This window comes from Neovison vison, chromosome 1 (genome assembly GCF_020171115.1).
Source record: "Neovison vison isolate M4711 chromosome 1, ASM_NN_V1, whole genome shotgun sequence".
In the NCBI taxonomy this organism is placed as follows: Eukaryota; Metazoa; Chordata; class Mammalia; order Carnivora; family Mustelidae; genus Neogale; species Neogale vison.
In genome coordinates this window covers 313425827-313445863 of record NC_058091.1, presented here as the reverse complement: position 1 = coordinate 313445863, position 20037 = coordinate 313425827, and the positions used below count along the sequence as shown (strand labels likewise).

Here is a 20037-nt window from a genome sequence, read left to right as displayed (position 1 = left end):
GGAAGAAGGGGTGGGAGGAAAGGGAGGAGACCTGGAGTCCGAGGAAGTCAGGGCGACCTCGGCGGAAGGGCATCCGAAGAGGTGTCAGCCTCGGCTGCCTGGAGCTGCGTGGACAGGGAGCAGGAGGGGGACGGCTGCAGGGACCGGCCAGTCGTAATCAGACGTGAGAAGGAAAGGGCCACGAAGTGCTTCTTGGAGGACATTAGTGACCCACACTGTGCGGTTTGGTTTGCCAGAGTTTTCTGTCCCTTCCCTGCTGGGCGCACGGCCGTCCCATGCATGCTCGGGGGCCACCAGGCTGGCAGAAGTGACAACCGCTGCTTCCAGGCTGAAGCCTGTCATTGCTGAGACCACCGCTCTCTGGGCGAGGATGTTTCCATGTTGTTTATGGGGCTTGGCACTTCCCTGCAGGACGGCCTGCCTTCTGGCTCGTGGGGCTCACACATACGAGGAACCTTCCCCCTGGAGTCTCTGGTTCAGAAAATGGGCATTTTTTGGTGTGTGTTTTGGCACCTGTGCGAAGGGGCCATTGAAAGCAGAATGATGTGCTTGAAGTCAAGGGTGAAGCTTACCAGACGGCTCCAGGCCCCTGCAGTCAGCTTGGGCCCCCAGTTCTGACCCTTTCTAGGGAGGGAAGTGACCTTCCCTCCCTGTGCCTCAGGGGCCCCAGCCGTACCTGGAGTGGGCGTAGAGACAGCTCTGAGAGGACAGCCGTGTCTGCGGCTGCATCGACGAGCTTGTGCGCCGCGATGCACGCTCTGACCACGCGGCCAGAGTCACGACTGTCCTCCACAGGCTTCACTCGGGTTTGAGAGCATTTTAGCAAAGACACAAAATGCACCGGTTGTGGGTACCTGTGACATGAAATAGTGACTTGGAGCAGTGCGGTCCGTGAACCGAGCTGGCGTCGCTCTGAATTAGTGCCACCCAGATGTGTGGGTGACCTGAAGGCTACTTTCACTTGAAAAGCTTTTCAGAAACACCCCTTAACCCGATTACCTGCAGCACTGTGTTAACTTACCAATTATAAATGCCCAGAATTTTTTTAGTATATTATTTATTTATTTGACAGCGAGGGAGAGAGAGCACAAGCAGGCAGAGAGGCAGGCAGAGAGAGAGGGGGAAGCAGGCTTCCCGCGGAGCAGAGAGCCCCATGCAGGGCTCGATCCCAGGACCCTGGGATCATGACCCGAGCCGAAGGCAGCGGCTTTAACCCACTGAGCCCCCCAGGCGCCCGTCCAGGCAGTTTTTAAATGGCTCTAAGAGGACGGAGTAGGTTTTGTCTTGTGATTAAGTGAGGTAAATATTTAGGGCACAATGTAGGAAAGCCAGCCCTGCCGTGAGGTGTCACCCAGTGTGTGACCCATGTGAAACACGACAGACAAACTGGATAGGTGTGCAGACGTGGGGATCAGCGTTCGGAAGGCTCCGGCGACTGACATCGTTCCAGTAAGCAAGCGAGGCAAGGTGCTGCCGCCCAAACTGTGGCTTCTACCGTCTGCGAGCGGGCGGCTGCTCCGCAGAGGCGCCCAGATCCTGCGCGGGCGGTCCCTGGGCTTGGTGCCTCCGCGGCTGGAACGCGAGACCCCAGCGGTCCCCTGTCCTTGCTTTTAGCCGGGGCAGAGCCCCACGGAGAGGCACGGCGATGGCTTCCATCGCGTCGCGGTTCGCGGGCCGGGTCTGCCTGTCAGGCTCCGCTTCGGTGCGAGCTCTGACTCGCAGAGTCTCGGGGTCTGCGGTTCCCCCGTGCACGTTCGTTTGGAAAAGCCGATTTCTGCGCAGCGAGCTCCTCCGCTGGGTTTGGGGATGACTTTGCTTTCTCGTTTGTTCTCGCAACACCCGCGGCGCAGACACGCGCAGGCCTCCCGGCGGGGACCGCTTCGTCCTGCCCGACGAGTTCGCGCCTCGCCCGCGGCCGCGGCGCTCGCTCCGGAAGCCGCGCAGGAACGAGGAGCTGAACGTGGAGACGCTGGTGGTGGTGGACAGCAAGATGGCGCAGAGGCACGGGCGCGACAACGTCACCACCTACGTGCTGACGGTGCTCAACATGGTAGGCGCGCCCTTCCGCCCGCCGCCGCGCCGGAGCCCCGGATGTCGCGCGCGCCCTCGCGTCGCACGCGCGCCAGCGCTCCTGGCGGTGGGGCCCTTCGCCCTTCCCGCGCTCCGGCCGCGAGGGCCGCCGTCTCCACCTCAGACAGCACCGGAGGGAGGCGGGAGCCCTCGGGAGCCGGGGCGCGGGTTGGGAGGCTCGGGGTCTCCGTTGACCAGAAATCGGGGGGACGATGCTGGGACGCCTTGGCCAGTCCGTCTGCTGAAGTGCGACCTTAGAGGGCGACACAGAAAGGCCCGCCCGTCGGGCATGCTAAGTTTAAGTACTGAGTCGGCCAAGTCAGAGAAGCCTACAGCCCTCGGCTGCCGTCCCGGGTAAGACGGCCCGTGCCCCACATCATGAGGACGACCGACGAGAGACGGGACCGAGGGACACGTGCGTCGCGGAGCACGGGATCCCGGGTCACAGACGCGTGCTTTGACAGCTCGTTGGGTGACGCTGTGGGGACCGCGCTTGCATGCTTCCCCCTGAAGGCGGTGTCGGTGCTGGCGTCCCGTCCGGTCGCCTGCGCCGCCGGGAGGACCCACACGCGCCCCACCCGGCCGACGACGCGTCTGTGCCTGTCCCTCTCGCAGCGCGGGGAGGCCGCACGGCCGCGTCACCAGAGCAGGGGACCCGCCGCCACCGGCAGGATGTGGGGGACAGGGACACGGCAGCACGTGTGCGGCTGGCCTGACTGCCTGTCTTCTCCAGGTGTCTGCTCTGTTCAAGGACGGGACCATAGGAGGAAACATCAACATAGTGATTGTCGGTCTGATTCTTCTGGAGGAAGAACAGGTAATCGGTCTTCGAAACACGCAGCTGCTTTTCCCCAGAAAAATACAGGCAAAGTCAGGCTTCTCTCTCGCTCTCTCTCTGTCTCTCAGTGTGATTGGCTGTGAATTCTTGACTTTTCCCCCCTTGGGAGCAAAAAGTGCGTAATGTTTTGTGTCTAACGCCATGAGTCTTTTATCAGTTCCTTTAATAATGACTTGAATTGTGTGTGCGTGCTTGTGCGTGTCCGTGTGTGCATGTGTGCGTGCAAATGGGCAGAGATGGGGAGGAATTCTATCTTAGGAGACGTAGGAGAAGATGGAACAGGAGGCCCGCCTTAACCACATGGCTGGGAGCCTGTTGAACATGGAGGTGCAGGTGTGTCTTCAGCCCTCCCCACCATGAGCTTTTAGGCTCCCACGTTCTGCTCTTTGCCAGTAGACAGAAGCGATAGCGGAATCCTACTGTGCGGCACGGCTCTTTTCCTCTGTCACGTCCTAACTCCTAAGACGGCCCACACCAGCCCCTGCCACCTCCACTCACAGCGCGGTCTTTTGACAGAGATTCTGGAATGTCAAGTCTATGTCTCTCGTTGCATCCAAACCCTCCCTCATGCCAGATCTTGGTCGCAGCGGATGAAAACCTCCCCTTGCCTCCATCCCCGCGTCCCTGCATGAACGCACCCGCGTGCACTCAGTTCACAGGGAGGCTGCACACGCACATTCTGCAGCACAGGCAACGGGGGCGTCTCCGCCATGCAGGATTCTCGCTTCTGCTTGTCCCCACACTCATCGCTGGCTCCGCACCGGGGACAGAGCCGCCCTTGCTGACATCTTAGCAAGGCCCCCCGTTCGCCATGGTTCTCTTGTTTATAAAAGAGAATTTTTCAAAATGAAACCTGAGATCCCTCACAAGGTCTAAGATGTGTCCACATGGGGAGCTTCTGCGGTGTTGGTCTTTTTCTGGGCAGGGTGAGGGCCTGCGGGGGCAAGTCTGCTTCTAGCCCCAGTGGTCCAGAAGATACAGCTCCATTGTCTTTGTGTGAGGGAGCGTCTGGGCAGGGGGTGCCCCACGGGCAGGGTATCTCAGGTGACAGGTTAATTATTCCTTGTATTAAATCGTTTTCACCTTGGAATTCATCCAAGCTGCAAAGAATAAGCGAGGTTATCTTTTGATCGTACACCTGTGTGAACTTGGATTAATGCGGTGTTCCTGGAAGTCACCTGCTCAGGAATGTGAGACCTGCCCCAGGGTTGAGGCCCGGCATTAGGCTGAGGTGCATCTGACTTTGTGCAGGACGAAATCAGCCCTGGAGGAGAGAACCTCGCCAGGGAGCCAGAAACGCCCATTTCAACCCGACATCTAGTCGTGAGGGTACACTCAAGTTGTCCTGGAAAGGAGCCGTTCAGCCTGGCTTTCTCGGACAGAGCCACAGGAAGAAAGAGCAGCAAAGTTCAAATAACTCATTTCAGCCAGCGCCGGGGGGTGCTCCTGACCCCCCACTTCTGAATGCCACAGGCGCGTGGGCGGCCGTCACGCTGACATTTCGCTGTTGCTCTGTTAGAACGCGGTATGCAGGCATCTGGTGGGATGTGTCCTGCATAGTTTCCTGCGGGCTCCAGTCTGTTTTCTAGAAAAAGAGCTTCCCCGGTTGACCTGCCCTTCTCATAACCATGTCGCTTCTAGAGGAAAGTGACTTAGTATAACACTGTCATGATAAATAGTAAGACTTGTAAATCGGAAATCCCACTTGCCCAGCTTGGTTATGAGATCAACCGTCCAGGTGTGTTTTCGTGCACGTGTGGAATCCCATAGCAAGGGTCCTGTTGCCTGACAGAAGTTCACGAAGTGTCTTACAAAGACGTCGATGGCAGCCCGCACATGCACAACGACTCAATCTCCTTGAGGCACTGAAAATGCCTTCAGGGTCAGCTAACAGCATCCCAGCTGTCTTCATACAGAAGCACAGAAAGGAAAGGAAGTGTCCACCCTGAATTTGTACCAGTTTTTTATAAGACACTCTCCTTTGGATTTTAGTCCATGAAATGGGTAGCTCCGCTCATAGACCACTGGGAGCCCTCTGTGTAGTGGAGATTGGACTTGCTGACGTGTTTTCTCTGTTGTCACTGGGCTGTTGGTCTGTCTTGCACAGCCGGGGCTCGTGATAAGCCATCACGCCGACCACACCTTAAGCAGCTTCTGCCAGTGGCAGTCTGGGTTGATGGGCAGAGACGGCACACGCCACGACCATGCCATCTTGCTGACGGGTCTGGACATATGTTCCTGGAAGAATGAGCCGTGTGACACCTTGGGTAAGACCCTCCCTCGGAGTTTCGAGGACGGTGTTTGGGCTGTGCTCCCTCGGGGACCCAGGATGTTGAGAAACTGCCCCCCAGGGCAGATCCATGGTGGTGGACAGGGCTGCCAGCAGAGATGGGCTTCCCTGGACGGACTTAGGTCAAGCGTAGACGTGTGTGTTTATTCACCCAAAGTGACAACTTCCCGAGGAGCAGTCCCTCGCTCAAGATGCACATTCAAGAGTCCCCATCTCTTCCACTTTAAGGGTTGCTGTCTCTTCTCCTGTTCCCCTCCCCTGTGTGAGAAGCGAGTGAAGAGATTCAAGGGTGTCCCCTTCTGTGGCAGAAGCAGTACATCTGTGAATGTTTGCAGAGATGTTAAAGCAGAATCACATCCCTCATTTTCCTTTGCTGTATAAATACTGCAATCTTAGTAATTCTTAAAAGATTCTTATTTATTTAAGAGAGCGTAAGTGAAGGGGCAGAGAGAGAGGGAGAAGCAGGCTCCCCATGGAGCAGGAAGACCAACTCAGAGATCCATCCCAGGACCAATCAAGGACCCCGGAATCAAGACCTGAGCTGAAGGCAGATACTTAACTGAGCCACCCAGGTGCCCCAATCCTAGCAAGTTTTTTTTAACATATTTATGAGGCTGGATTTATCTTGGAGGCAGTACTCTGGTATTTTTTTCCAAACCGTGTAAAGCACAGAATGCCATTAGCAGGGCTCTCTTGGACATTTTTCCTGACTCTGCATTTCTTTCTGGGATCTTAGTCAGACAGCGGAGTCGAATAGAGGTTAATCGTAGCTGCTTGTTCCTGGAAAGTCCTGCTTCCAAGGCGGTCCCTGGCCAGCCTCTGAGACCCAGACTCCGGGGGGCTTCCCGGCACCCTGCCTGGTGTACTGGCTCTTTGTGCCTCTGCTGTTTCTTATATAGATAATGGGGCTTCCACAGGACGTCTCCTTCCCTTCTGGGAGTCTAGAGTTTGGGTCCACACTAGGCAGGGCTGCTAAGGGATTAGCTTTGGATAAAACTCCTGGGTCCTGAGTGTCTGAGGTTCCTCCTTTGTGGGCCCACTGGGAGAGAGTTCTAGAAACTCCTGCATGGTTTCCTCCAGATCTCTCCCTGTGCACGTGTTCCTGTTGCTGATTTTGACCTGCCTCCTCTGTATACCGGGGAGTGTAACAAAGGCTAAGTCCCATGAATCCCTCTGGTGAATCCTTGGACTGGGCTAGCCTTGGGGACCTCTGAGGCACACATTCACTACAGTACTCTCTTATTCAGGCTTCTGAGAACACAGATTTTTATACCAAAAGGTAGAGAATCTTTTCCGTGCACAGGGAATTCCCTTTTCTACTCTGCCCCAATTATAAATGTAACATGAATGCCACACAGAGCCATGAGTCGTTTTCCAGGTGGAGAGCAGATCCCCTCCACAAACCTTGCAAAGAGCCTTTATATGCTTGTCCAAGAGTTTCCCATTCAGATTCCCCCCGTGGAGATGAGAAACACACTTCTTCCGAAGGACAAGGATAAAGATGCTTATGTAGTACACCTTCTTTCTCTATTTTATCGCAACAACACTGCTCTATAATCTTTTGATCTCTGCACCCCGTAGGATTTGCGCCCATAAGTGGAATGTGCAGTAAATACCGCAGCTGCACAGTTAATGAAGATACGGGTCTTGGACTGGCCTTCACCATCGCCCACGAGTCTGGACACAAGTGAGTGCATTCCGTGGAAGGGTGGATCCTGGGTGCTCTCCCTGCTGGGCGATTCCCACAGAGACACTGATTCATTAGGTCAGGTCTGTAAGGGGCATCACGTGTGTCCAAGGAGAGCATCGTGGACAAGGAGAATGTCGCAGACAAGGAGGGGGTGGATCCCTTAGGTTCTTCTTATGCTTTTTCTTTGTTCATTTTTATTTTTTTAAGCAGGCTCCACACCCAGCATGGAACCCAGCATGGGGCTTGAACTCACAACCCTGAGATCAAGAGTCAGATGCTTGATCTGAGCCACACAGGCGTCCCTCCTTACATTTTTATTTTAGTGCCGAGCCGTGCACAGTCTAAAGCCGTGGTGATTTCCGCATCTACGCTCTCCTTCCTCTGTTCGTCCTTCCGTCCCGGCTCGGGCATGACTGTGTGATTGCACGGTTGTCTCAGCCTCCGCTCCTTCATCCTGTTCTGAACGTGGGTCCTGTGCTCCGATCTCGCTCCGTGTTTAGTTCCCATCGGGGATGAGAGAGAGAAGGCCTTCTCTTGTCCACTAGTTACTCTGGAGTTTGACTTTCTTGTATCACTTTTATAATTTGTAGATGCCGTTTGATTGGTGTGTCAAGCTGTTCGGGGAGTGCAGATTAGACTACGGGTGGGAGCTGGTAGGAGCTGGTCTGCGGCCCACATGTCCAGATGTCCAGCAATAACAGGGCAGCATCAGGGTAGGTGGCGAGCCTGGGGTTGGCACAGACAGACGTCCGTGCTGGATGGGCAGCCCTCAGCCGGCGGCTGGTCTCTGGTGGCGTCTTTTTACATGAAAGTTTTCCATTTGTTGCTGTAGAATGAACACCATCTATCAATTACTTACAGGCGCTATCAGTCTTAAATAAGGTTTCCTGGGCTAATCATTCTATAAGCTGCCTTACGTCGAGTCTTTTCCTTGCTGTGCCCACCTGCTGGCTTCCTGGACTTGGCTGGGTCAGCAGGAGCTGGAGCAGTGGGAGTGCAGCTGTCTTCCTGCTACACAGCAGCTTGGACTGGGGTTTCTCCCAGAAAATGCACAACCGGGAATTACCATTTTTCTAGGGTTTTTTTTTGTTTGTTTATTTGTTTGTTTGTTTGTTTGTTTTTTACTTTCACCCTGAATTTACTTGCAAATCACAAAACCTGCAAAACGCAGTGTTTGCCATTCCTGTTTTGTAGAGCTGACCTCTCCATCTCTTGGTAGAAATGGAATGAGGCCATGTGTGTGCTCTCGTCCCGTTCAGAGCAGCTGTGTGTGTGTGTGCATGCATGTGCGTGTGTCCCCACATATCTGAGTGTGTGTTGTGTACGTGCACCTGCCTGTAGCACAGCCCTGTGAGGCCCTGCAGACTTGGCTGTATGAACTGATGACCTGACAATGAAGCTTACACTCAGCTTCTGACCGCATCATCGTTATAGGTAATGATTGACTTTCTCGGTGCCCAGAACATTGCCCCTACCCTTCATGAAACTTCCAGCTAAATCATAATTGTATTTCTAATAGGCTGCCACAGCTAAAACTTCAAAAACTCTCATTATGTTAATGACATGAGGCTCTGGCTGTCCCCTGACCCATACCTGAATTTAATTAAACAATCCAGGTAAGAAACGTTTAAGGCACCGAGGACGGAGCAGCTCAGTATTAAGAGAACAGATGATGGCCGGGACTGGCGGTGTGCACAGCTTCAGCCGGCTGGTCTACCCAGAGTTAAACCAGACACATCAGACACAGGTCGTCAGTGTCAGCGGGGATCAGTGCCTCCTTTTATTTTGTCCTAGGAGTCAATTAAAATTCCCTTTCGTCACCAGGGCTGGGTCTAGATGGAAAGAGCATTTTTCCAAAGAAGATAAAACTGTTATTCTACGTGGGACCATGGATGGGAGGAAGGAAATGGGCCGTAGGCTTGGATGAAGGGGCGTCTCTCTCCTCATGGACTTCATCTGGAGAAAATTACCAGCTCCTTCTTGAGCACCCAGTGGGAACAGGACATTATGCAATGGTCAGGAACTGGGAGCTCTGAACACGCCCCGTCACCGGTGAGGTCACTTCCTGTCCTGTTGAGGAAACAGGAAGTACGCAGGGGCGATAGGCCAATGAGTTGCATGAGTCAAACGGCAAACCGAGTGACCGTAGCACTTACCAGTAGTAGTAACGGTGGTCGTCATAGATCACCTGCGGTTTGTCGAGTGCTTTGCGGGATTTGCGGGGCGATTTCACACGCACCTCCAGCCGGGGAGACCTCGGGGGATGGCCCTCTCCCCGCTCCACCAGGCTGGAGGGTAGACAGTGCTGAGTGTTCGGCGAGTGTGAACGAATGGAACGGACAGAGTGAGTCAGGGACAAGCAGGTGGATGAGCCAAGAGTGTTTCAAGTGAGTCGTTTGCTGTGGCAACTACATCAGATGGGGAAAGTGTGTAAGGCTCAGGGACTGAACCCCATGGATTTTCGTTGAATTGAAAATGAACACACTTCTTCGGTTCATTGATTTATTAACTGTGACTTCTTGGAGGAGAGCTGTCCTTGTGCATGGATCAGACGTCGTAACGTCAACAGCGTCCCTGGCAATGAACCCCAGGCGGGACCAATTTCTCAAGTTCTGTGAATTAAGAATCGGAAAGCAATTGCACATCTGTTAGGACTTTGTGAAACAGCCCGTTTTAGGGGTCCATTTTCCTTTCCTACGTTTGTTTACGTTCAGAGGATATCTCTGAGGTCAGAGGTATGCTTTTCTCCAGGCCTTGCAGCCAGAGCTTTTCTGACCTTTCCCTCCAAGAGCATCTTCCTGAACGTGCAGCCAGTTTCTCCTACTGAATCGAGTTGTTTCGCATCAGGACATCTGTGGTTTCTGTGTAGAAATCAGACCTGTGCACAGAAGTCGCTAAGAACAGGGGTTTGGATTTGTGTCGGAGAGGGAGGGAGATGGGACTACATAATGTGAGGATGTGTGTGGCCCTGTAGGACTTGGGATCCAGTCGGGCTTGTTCCTAAGTCAGTGGTGTAGGGTAACCTTCCTCGTTGTATTCGATCACTTGGTGTGGGACACGTGGTTTGCTAGAGGCAGGTCTGGAGAACTGACGCAGACATACTGAGCACTGAACTACAGGTTTTGGGGACTCTGTCCCCTGAAAGGCATGAATCCATTGGAAAAATCCCCATGTACTAAGGAAGTCATGCCGTTTGGGCAGTAGGACCATAGGTCTGGGGTCCTGGATCCAGGTGGTTCTCCCGCAGCCTGGCAGCCATCTGCCTGTGTTGCCTTTTCTTCTCTCACCTAAGCTCCCATCTGCCAAACCAAGGGAGCCTGAGACCCTTGGTGTGAGTGTGCAGGGACAATGGAAGGTGCACAAGTTGAGCTGAGGTTGCCGGAGTACGACACAGGATTACGTGTGGAACTTGCATTCTCATTTCAGACCATCAAGACAATATTAAAGCGTATTTGCTGTGCTTAGAAGTACTCATGACCCATCGTTCTGCCACTTGTCTTCTCCCAGATGGATTGACCCATTCACTCGGCACAATTTCCATTCTGCCAGCAGAGCGTTGTGCAGGGCTCTAGGAAGGGTTCTAGGAAGGGTTCTATGAAGAGACTAGGGATTCACCCCTCCAAGAGCATTCACGGAAGGACAAGATAGATAGCGTGTGCACCAATCAGGCTGTGTGGGCTGTGGGCATTGCAAGGGACTTTACACAGAGGTCCCAGAAAGTCTCAGAAAAAGCAGTAGTGACTTGCTAATACATTTAGCTTCAGCGGGCTTGGCAGGTGAGTTTAGAGGCCCTTCCAAGCATTTGATGGTGAGGTGTAAATCTCCCTAGGATGCGGCTGTGCACTGATACCAACCTGAGCCCTGCAGTGGGGTCAGGGAGGCACCGTGATGCTGGGGTCTTGTGCAAAATCAATGCAGCAGCCCTTTTAGAGATCCTCTGGCCAGTGATCATCAGACTGCCCTCTGGGGAACCCTAGCAGGTTGGAGGCTCATTTCTTCCCAATTTTATTTATTGTCCCTCCTAAGAGTTTTTGTTTCTGTATCCAAAAAGCACTTGAAACCTATTGACCTTCATTTGAACATGTGTACATGTGCGTGCACACACGCACGATACATATACAAGTAATATCTAGGTAGTGAGTCATTGGAGCAAGACCGTTTGAATCAGGAAATGGATAGAAATTCTGAATTTTCCTTTGTGATATGCATGGTGTCAGGTCTTTTGTGCGATTTTAGAGTAAGGTTTTACTACCCCATTATACAGGTAAGGAAACTGAGGCCTGGTGACTCAATCCAACAGCTTGTGAAAGAGGCAAGATCCCGCTGGAGGCCCTCTTCAGCCTCCACTCTTCTGGTTGATTGGTCTGCTCCAGCCCCCAAGACCCAGCTGATGCCGTGTCCACACCAGCTTTCTCCCTCTTGAGGGGGCCGCATTGTGCTCCTTGGAAAGTCCACATCAGAGGCCGACACCTCGGCCCTCCTGTGGCTCCATCATGGAGCCAAGGGTGGGATGTAGCTCTCCAGATGACCCTGGCCCGTGGTGGCTCCGAAGGTTTCTTGTTTCCTTAACTACAGCTGTCTGCATGGTCTGAAGTAGTCGGTACAACCTCCAACAAGGTGTGGCCACCCATTGTTCCGGGTGCATCATTAGTAATGGCGGAATGCATGCCGATGGAGTTGAGTCCCTCAGAACGTGCTGGAGAGGCGCTGGAAGCATCGCACGCTGAACATAATTTGCAAGTCTGGTTTAATCTGAAATTATGCTTCCATTTGGGTATTTGGGTGGGTATTCTCGCTCAAGGTTGGACTTCATTTATTCAACCGACGTCACTGAAGCACATGTTAGGGCTCGTGAGCCCCTGGCCTGGGGCTGAGCATGGACAGGAAAGGTCTCTGTCCTTTAGAAACTTAAAAGCCAGTAGGGAGGAAAAAAACCCGTATATTTACTGGTTCAGCCTATGGGGTGACCGAAACTTTGAATAGAACATTCTGGCTCATGGAAACAAAGAACACTCCTGGTACTGTGCAGCTTGGGTAGTAACTATATTTCTTGGTTCCACCAACCAACCTTATCTTCAAAATGAGCTCTGTCTGTCCTTCCCTGACTTTGTTAATGTTGCACTCAAATGTGGCCGCTGTGGGGTACTTCCATGCTAACGTCACAGCACAGTGTCTATGGTCATCACACTACTTGGAAAGACAGCTCACTGCCATGTGGTCATGCCGAGATTTGGGCAGGTATCAGGATCACCTTACTGTGTTAGAATGCACCCAGATACGAGAGCTTAACTCCCAAGCTACTAAATATAAAAACCTATAAGATGGGCTTTAGGGAACCACACCGTGTGGTGTGTTTCTCAGTTATTCGGACACAGAGCAGAGTTTGAGAATCAATTCTAGAAAGAATCATGGAAGACACCTTAGATGAAAAGTTTAAGCCCCGGAACTGGGCTATCATGGCTTTCATGTCTTTAGAAATGTGGGATGAGTGGAAGCACATTTGCTGGGGCACCTACTGAATCACAGTGTGCGTGTTGTCTGCAGAGTCCAGGGCCAGGCGGGAGAGTGTACTTTGGTTGTTCGTTTTCCCAACTTTCTCCCCAAGGCAGCCACCCATATGAGATTACAGTCTAAATCTTTTCATGGCCATGACACATTTCCTCTGCTGTATGCTTACCCCAGCCTTGATTGATTGCTTTTAATAGAACTTCAGAGGTTGGGTGGAGACCGAAATGAGTCCATCTGCGTCACCCTTGGTACCAAGCAGGAATTTTGCAGAAATTCAACAGTGTTTGCATGCCAGATTTCCCTGGATACGTCCTCCAATGGTGCTGGTGTTACGCTCTTGCCCAGGTCCCGCCTGGACTCCGATGTCGGAGTGTCAGGTCACAGCTCTGACTCTGAGACAGTGGTCACGGCTCTCTCCAGTCCTCAGTCATGCTGTCGTGATATTCTCCCTGCCTTATCAGCTTTTAGGGAGGCTTAAGTTAGAAAATACAGATAATGTGTTTAATAGCCTGTTTGAACCCTAGTGGGTGCCTACAAGTGTGAGTTGGTATTTTTACTGATACTATTACATCTCCATAAGCTAGCCAGTGCAGTGGGGAAAATGGGTTTTCAGCCTCAGCAGCAAATACAGATTCCCTGGCCCATGGTTGGAGCTCCCTTCCCCAGTGTTCAGAGCCTTCTGTCCCTGCCACCCTGCCTTGTCTCATGGGATTCTTGGTGGCAGATTGTTCCCAGACCCAATAACTCTCCTGCTTTTCTTTGCTTTGCCCCTTACCTTCCCCTTTGCTCTGCACCCACTCATGTGGAACCCCATTATCTAAGAATTCACCCTGTGTGATTGGGCAGGTACCAGATACTAGTGGCCAACAATGGCTCGACTCTCTAAGAATATGTTTGCCCTCATGGGAAGTCTTCAGGGTCACAGAGAACTCCCAGACCCCCAGGCATTCTTCCCAGTCCATTAGTTGCATTCTTCAGGGGTAGATGAAGATGGCGGTGTGAGATGCTCCTACAGCCGAAGCTCTGGGCAGTCAAGAAAAAGCAGCTGACTTGGCGGAGAGACGTAGCACCTCAGTTTGTGGCATGCTTACAGATGTAGGGCTAGAGTTTTCTCTAGTGATGGTGAGGGGGTTACCAATTGGAACATCTGTAAAGGACACTAGTAAGTACCTCAAGAGCCATTGCGGCTTGAGATGGCTCAGCTTTGGGCCCTTTGCTCAGCTAGGGCTGGAATCCAGAGTGGTCTGGTTTGGAGGCAGGAGGAACAGGTGTAGCTTCAAACACTTCTTGCAGTTAAAGGGAGCAAGAACGCCTGCTGGGCTTCATGGAGCTTCTTCCTCCAAAGGGGCATAGGGAATGTGGTGAAGCACTATGCATCTGGGACAGCCCCGAGCAGTGCAGGCCTGGCAGGAGGTGGGGCAGCCCCTGGTGAGGCTGGGGACGGAGAGTCAGCCCCACGGGGAGCTGTAACAGGTAGTCTGTTCTCCAGCCGTGGGAGGCATCAGACGCACCTGAGGAGCCTGCGTTTGTGCTTCTGACAAACACCTGGAAATTCTGAAAATCCCTGGTGAGCAGAGAAGGGTGTAGAGAGATGAGAGCAGACGGAGTACTGGTCAGCTTCATCAGTCAAGATCAAGAGACTTGCCCTCCACGCCCCACTTGAAATGTCTTTCTGTAATTAAAACATGAGCCCTTAGCAGACATTTGGATGCACGCTCCAAGTGACCGAATGGTCGTTCTTCAGGAAAGCTCTGTGAACGTGTGGCTTTGCTCCACAGCCTGGCTGGGCAGACGTCTTCCTTCTGTCTGACCGGCACGCAGACTTGGAGAAGTTCACATGCTGACACCTGTTGGCTGGGGTCTCCTAGGCCATTGATACTGTTCTTGGTTTTGAAAGACCCATTTCTCTCTCGTGCAGCTTTGGTATGGTCCATGATGGAGAAGGGAACGTGTGCAAAAAGTCTGAGGGCAACATCATGTCCCCCACGTTGGCAGGACGCAACGGGGTCTTCTCCTGGTCACCCTGCAGCCGCCAGTACCTGCAGAAATTCTTAAGGTATGAACTCCCAGAGCTGGATGTGTGTCTCTGAATGTCTCTGCTGCTCCCTGCCTGGGCAGCCTGATTCTGTCCAAGCAGCCCTGGCTTGGCTGTGACTTCCCAACATGGTTCCCATTTGAAGGTGTCTTGAGAAGTTTCTTTGGCCAAGAAGTTTGCCAAACACTTCCTTAGGGCACCAAGTCCTGCAGGCTGAATCCAACATCGTCTGACCTTCAGACTCAAAGGAAACCCAAGATACATCCTAAATCAAAGTATCTGTCACTAATATTTAGTTGTTTTAAATTCTCACTTTTGTGACTAAATGTTTTTTATTCATGAGTAGGAAGCCCTAACGTGCACACAGTGGGGAAGCATATGTAACTCGGGGATTTTGTCTTTTCTTTTCCACAAAGTGCACTTCTTATTAGGAGGGGAAACTTTAGCCTGGTTTATTTTTTAAATTTTCATTATAGCACTAATTCATTTAGGATCTAGGACACTGTGGAGAGATAGGGTTTTACCCCCTGAAAAAGACAGACAGTGGATTTTGAACTTTTTAGAGAAAGAAGGGACTTTACAAAGTGGCCTTAGTTCTATTAGTAAGGCGGACTGTCCCCCAAGTCTCAAGGATGCTGAGTTTGGAGTTTGGAGTTTGGTTTCAGCTGCCGACCCTAACCTTATTTCTGACAGGTGTCGCCCTCCCCCGTGGGTCAGCAAGCCTGATGCGTGTGATCACACAGAGCCCCAGTCCTTCCGTCCTGCAGCCGCTTCCTCTTGTAGGAGCTGGTCGTGCAGAGCAGCCCACGGGTCCCAGGGGAGGAGAGGGCCGGGGAGGGCATGCAGGACAGGACTGTGTTCCCGGCAACAAGGACTCCGCTGGCAGCCCACGTGCAAGGGCTGGGTCAGGAACGTCGTCTACCATGTGCTCTGAAGGAAAAGGACATGTGGGGTGAAGAGAGGCCCGTGTGTCCCCGTGCGCAGCCCCTGGCTGCCACAGGGGAAGTCATGGGCACGCGGGTCCCCCGAATCAGAGAGTGCAGTCTAGGCTTCCAGGAGCCTGGCTCTAACCTTTCCCCACTGGTCCCAAGAAGCCTGGACGCAAACAGCCCAGGAAAAGCAGTTCTGCTGAAATCAGAGCTTGTAATTTTGTTTTTATCTTAGCAAACTGACTTGCTCTGAATATGAAAAAGATGAGAAACAGCCTTTGTTTAGTAAGTAGCTTTATTTTTTTTTAAAGATTTTATTTATTTATTTGACAGAGAGAGATCACAAGTAGACAGAGAGGCAGGCAGAGAGAGGGAGGGAAGCAGGCTCCCTGCTGAGCAGAGAGCCCGATGCAGGACTCGATCCCAGGATCCTGAGATCATGACCTGAGCCGAAGGCAGTGGCTTAACCCACTGAGCCACCCAGGCACCCTAGTAAGTAGCTTTAACTCTGTGAAGGTGACTTCTCTCTGAGATCCAGCACAGCTGGCTGGGCACGGGCCGACACCGTGGGTACGTGCCCACCGGAGCTCCCCACGTTCCTTCTCTTCGCTCCTGAGTGGGCTCTCCTGGGCCCCAGCCGTGGCTCCTGTGATGCACTGTGCCCTATAGAGGACACACCCCTTTCCACTTTTGTCCCTTTGGGAACATTCTGGTTTCCCCGGCCCTGGGAAGGAGAACTGCTTTCGCTCAAAAGGGAGGACACCCATCTCGGTGACGCTCTGTACTCGCTCTCTGACAGACACGCTGCCTCTCCGTCACCCACTGATCCTTGCCAAGGAGATACAAAGCATGTGCTTCCTTCTTCCCAAAACGTGTCCGTGCTGCCATGAAACGGGCCGCCATGGCTCGTTCTCCATGCAGTGCACTCACGTTTCCGGGATTCATCGAGGAAAGCATGAGAGGTAGCACTGTTGTGTCAGTGACATCTTCTTGGACAGAGCGGACACACACCAGACCACCTTACTTTAAGAGTTTGGAGAGATTATGACAAGAAAACGAAAAATAACTAGGGGCGCCCAGGTGGCTCATTTGGTTACGGGTAGGACTCCTGATTGTGCCCAGTTCATGCTCCAGGATCCCGAAATCGAGCCCCTCACTGGGCTCTGCGCTGGGCGTGGAGCCTGCTTGGGATTCTGTCTCTCCCTCTGCCCTGTCCCCCTGTGAAGGGACCTGCTCTCCCTCTTTAAAAACACAACACAACACAACACAACAGCTAGAATTGACAGTGGGATGAAGAGAAAAACCAAATGAAAACAGAAAATGAAGAACAAGGAAAAAACATACAAGTGTATCAATCTTAGAATACAGTCTTTGGCTGTGATATTGAAGCTTGAATTTGGGCAAGGGTCTTTCTAGAAAGAAAGCAAGAAAGGAGATCAAATCCATTCATATTAACATTTCCAATATTTCAAGGAAAGTGAGGCTTTTGCCAGCATAGAATTATTGAAAACAAAGGAAACTGAATCTTTATATATCTAAACAGAACTACAGGGGCTCCTGGGTGGTTTCAGTGGTTGGTCATCCGCCTTCAGCTCTGGTCATGACCCCAGGGTCCTGGAATTGAGTCCCGAATCAGGCTCCCTGCTCAGCGGAGAGCCTGCTTCCCCCTCTCACTCTCCCTCTGTGCATGCGCTTTCTCCCTCTCTCTCAAATAAATAAATAAAATCTTTTAAAAAGGAAACAGAACTGTAGGTTCATCCAAGAGCATGCACTGGTAGACACGTCTCTCCATATTCTATATGCATCCTGTATTTTTACAGAGCGCTCTGCTGTCCGTCTGCTACATGAAACACGCCCTACACGTCTGTAACCAATTATGCGTCACACAGCGAGTGCTTATGAGTATTGACAGACACACGAAGTAAACACATGGGTAGAAAGTACCTCCGATCTGTATCCTGGTTATCTGTGTGCACGCTAGCCATGTCTCCTGATGACTCCCCTGCTACCCTCCTCTGGCCCCCACGCTAGAGTGAGTCCACCCCAGGCCAGTTGCAGACAGCAGGAGCACACGCTTGTCTCTCTCCTGCTTTTGCCACAGACCATGCCGGCAACTGTACAGGGAGCGTGGGTGGAGGCGTAGCGGCAAGGTCTGGGACTCACGCTGGCCCCCTGGTGCTGGCGGAGGGAAAACAGATTGGCAGCCCCCGCGGACCCCTAGCTTAGCAGCCAGAGATCTGCCTTCCAGGTCTCTGCAATGGACACGGACACACGTATAGTCAGAGCCCAGAACCTATTATTCCAAGGTAGGAATTCAAGGGAGAAGTACCCCACTTCTGGCAACACTGTTCAGGTTTCGGCTGCCCTCGCTGGCTTGCCCCAGGGAGCTTGTTATCTTGGTTGGGTTCTAGTTTCCCTCCTTTTGTCTGTCTCTCCTTTCCTCTTTCTTTATTATTTTGTCAGTAAGCTATTTCTTCCCTTTCTTCTGTTGCACAATTACACCCTCTTGTCTGTAGGGCACCACAGGGCAGGGTCACGTAGGTACTTCTGTTGGTTCCGATCCTGTCTGTCCACTGTCTGTGGCTGCTGCCTGTACCCTCGTGGAGCCATGAGCCCGTGGCTGGTTTCTTTCTCTTGCTGCCTGTCCCTCCCATCCTCCAGACGAGCTATTGGCAAGTCTCCCGAGCCACCATCCTGACCACTCACCGTCAGCCTGGGTGAAGGCTTCCCCGTGTTCTTAACGTGAGACTTCCCAGCCGTCAAGGTATTTTACCACATAAAGTCATGATGGGCTGCTTTCCAAAGGGAGAAAATTTTGTGGACAGTATCTGTCTCCTGATAATACCAATCTGTATTCTAGTAACATACACTTGGTCATTTTACTTTTATGTCCATTGCCAAAAAAGGCTGTGTTAACATTATTCCACAAGTGGCATCCCACATCAAGGTCCTTTCAACATATGTTGTCCCCTGTGTGTGTGTGGGGGGGGGCCCATGGAGTCAAGTTGGGGATTGTTTGCATTGTTTGTAGCAGTTTCAGTTTTGTTCAGTGTATGTGTGTGCATGTCTGTGTGTATGCAGGTGCATGAAGACTTCTGCTCTCTGAATTAAAAAAGAGCATAAACTTAAGTTTGCATAGGAGTTTTCTATATCAATCCTTTCTAAAATTTTCTACATCATTTTTCTAAAAAAAAATCTTTTAAAGATTTTATTTATTTACTTGAGAGAGAGAGAGAGCATGCACAAGCAGGGGGAGGGGCAGAGGGGTAAGCAGACTCCCTGCAGAGAAGGGAATCCCGTGTGGGACTTGATCTCAGGACTCTGAGATCGTGACCTGAGCAGAAGGCAAATGCTTAACTGGCTGAGTCACCCGGGCACCCCTCAAAATTTTTACTGCTTTTTCATCTTCATGGTTTTTGTGAAGAGAAACACTTTCAACTTTTTTGAAATGGGCCCAGATGATGTGGAGAGCAGGGGACACAGCGTGTGGGTGTACAGTGAGGATCAGCATCATGAGAATTCAGATCGTTTCTCAGCTGCCAAGGACTATGGGAGAACTTGTGGAAAGAAAATAGTTATATGCTTAGAGAGCACTTGTTTTGATGACATTAGATATGGGCTGTGAGCTCCGAATCAGACCAGGGCCCTAGGAGGGTTTGCCAAGAGTGTGGTTCAGAGATGTATTTGCTCTGGGATCCCGGGACGGTTCAATGTCGGCTCAAGTGCGCTCATTTGTTTTTGTGTCAGTCAGTGAGACCCCTGTGTGGCCATTCAGTCATAAATTTTTATTTTCAAGAACTTTGATAATTTTGCTGGATCACATGGCTATACACAGAAATGCAAGATTATCCATGCTCACAAATTTGTTCCCTTGAAATATTAAATTTTCCAGGAGAGCCTCCTGCTGTCAAAGTCACTCAAGCTTTGTTCTCTTGGGATGACAAGTCACGAATCAGCCATGTCTGTGCTGTGTCAGCAGGGACATCTCCTTGGTTTAATGAGCTGGAGACTGTCTTCGTGGACATGTTTGCCAACTTCCCGAGCTCCACGTAGTCACAATCCCATTATGTCCTCCACCACTCAGGCTGCTCTTTGGATGCAATCCCAACAATGAGTAAGGGTAAATGGCCAACCTCTAAAGATGAACCCACTTTCCTTTATGAGCAGCCTCGCCTTTGGTACGTGGAAAAAATATATTTAAAGAAGGAGCTCAGTTGGTCTGAAGTTGTCAACCCAACACTTCTCCATAGTTGGTAGTTAAGAAGGACAGATACATGTTTGGAGTAAATTCATGAATCGAGTCAGTGAAGTCATGTGTCATTTCCGAGGAACTGACACAGACCTCATCCTGTTTACTCATGTCTGTGTCCCGGAGGCCTAGGACTAGGGAAAGTTTAGCTCATTATTTTAATTTAATGACAACAGAGACTCATCCTCAATTCACTTTTTAAAAATTTGAATCACGGTATTCACAGACCAGTGAGTGTGCCTTCCCTCTGACCCCATGACTGTGTCAGTCCATGGGAAAAGGGACCATCGCTGGAGACCAGGAGTTTGAGGGGCGCCTGGATCACCTGCCCCAGCGCATAGCACCTCTGTGAATGAGGAAATCTGACTGACCTGAGAGCCCGTGAAGCATGTTTTGGGGTGTAATGGGAAGAACACATTTCATTTCAT

General features: G+C 51.6%; 1 protein-coding gene across 1 annotated transcript in view; it reads left to right on the top strand.

Moving 5' to 3' along the window:
• The window catches only part of ADAMTS16 (ADAM metallopeptidase with thrombospondin type 1 motif 16), a 176818-nt gene that overhangs the window by 72803 nt on the left and 83978 nt on the right, over positions 1–20037 (top strand). Inside the window, exons 8-12 of the mRNA XM_044233985.1 lie at positions 1851–2050; positions 2804–2887; positions 5016–5175; positions 6780–6885; positions 14315–14452. Coding sequence (XP_044089920.1) covers positions 1851–2050; positions 2804–2887; positions 5016–5175; positions 6780–6885; positions 14315–14452 — 688 coding nt within the window. The remainder of the gene's footprint in view (positions 1–1850; positions 2051–2803; positions 2888–5015; positions 5176–6779; positions 6886–14314; positions 14453–20037) is intronic.